The 1,414-nt window shown below is 48.7% G+C and overlaps 1 protein-coding gene across 1 annotated transcript in view; it reads right to left on the bottom strand.

Annotated features, from left to right (window-relative positions):
- The window catches only part of LOC101848408 (tripartite motif-containing protein 2-like), a 2,520-nt gene extending 1,948 nt beyond the window's left edge, over window positions 1-572 (bottom strand). Inside the window, exon 1 of the mRNA XM_005112937.3 lies at window positions 49-572. Within this exon, the coding sequence (XP_005112994.1) occupies window positions 49-199 (151 nt within the window). The 5' untranslated portion in view covers window positions 200-572. The remainder of the gene's footprint in view (window positions 1-48) is intronic.
- Window positions 573-1,414: the final 842 nt, after the last annotated feature.

Genomic DNA, 1,414 nt, shown 5'->3' with positions numbered 1-1,414 from the left:
CATTCACCTCACCCCCAAACACACGTACAAAATCGTGACGTCACTCACCTGCCCGTGTCGCCGCCACCCCACACGGCATCTCAAACTGGCCCCGCCCCCTTCCCTTCCGGCCACACTTTCTGACAAGCTTCCCCTGGTCTAGCTCCGCCTTCACACTGCAAGTGGCTCCGCCCTTCATCCAGCGCTGGATCAAATACATGACGTCATCGGTCTGTGCGCTCTGCCAAGTGCTACTACACACGTCTCGGAAACTCTCGCCAGAAACGTCATCAGGTTCTGTGCAGCGTAAGTAAAAGTGGGCGTGGACGGTCCACCAATCGTGGCAGCTTTCGACGAGATGGGGCGGGGCCTAATAAAGAAGAGGTTTTTCACGGACCCTGTAGGTTTATTAGACGGTCGTACAGGCTTGCAGTTTTCTTGTGGGGTAGGGCGGGGTGTTGGGGGGAGGAGGAGGAGGAGGAGGGCGTGGCTTGAAAGTGACGTCAGGAAACGGGCGGGCACTTGCATTATCGGAGCACGCAGCAGGATTTGTGTCTTGACAGGCCCATGTGAGCTGGTGAGACTACTGTGACAGAATCTGAGGGGGAAATAGAGAAACAAGAAATTTAAACATCGGAATGTTAAATAATACGAACATATTTAAAATGTTAGTAGTTTCTTCGGCTTTACGCAATAAGGCAAATTGCAAAACAAAGGCAAAACATACACACACACACATACACATACACACACTCCTCTTTCCCTCTCTCCCCCCTCTCTCTCTCTCACTCTCTCTCTTCCGTACTCTCTCTCTCCCGTACTCTCTCTCCCGTACTCTCTCTCTCCCATACTCTCTCCAGTGATTACTGTGACATCTGTGGGGGAGATACAGAAACAAGAAATTTAAACATCGGAATGTTAAATAAATACAAACATATTTAATAAGTTTGTACTTTCTTCGGTTTTACGCAGTAATGCTCCCCCCTTTTTCCCCAGTCCAATACACACACTTACACACACACACACACACACGCACACACACACACACACACACACACACACACACACACACACACACACACACACACACACACACCCACAAACGCATACACACTCACAAATACACAAACACACACACACATATTCGGACACGGATTTTTTTCACCCCTTCCTGCCCACCCAGCAGTAATGGGTACCTGACTTCGAGTCGGCGAAGTAAAGGCGCACGGAAAGGAACTGGCCACCCTACCACGATATACCGAAGACCCAGGCAGGAAGTTGTCTCACTAACAAGGTAATCCAGAATGTCCGGAGCAGATGCGGGAACAACTTTACTTTTAAAAAAATCCTATAATACCTTTACTGCTCTTTTTCAGTTTTAAAAAGAGTTTTACGGCACTTGCAACACAATGAGGTCATATAAGTGCCGAAGATG

The sequence above is a fragment of the Aplysia californica genome, unplaced genomic scaffold, assembly GCF_000002075.1.
Source record: "Aplysia californica isolate F4 #8 unplaced genomic scaffold, AplCal3.0 scaffold01496, whole genome shotgun sequence".
NCBI classification, from domain to species: domain Eukaryota; kingdom Metazoa; phylum Mollusca; class Gastropoda; order Aplysiida; family Aplysiidae; genus Aplysia; species Aplysia californica.
The sequence above is the reverse complement of the archived record's forward strand: the minus strand, read 5'-3'. Positions and strand labels throughout refer to the sequence as shown.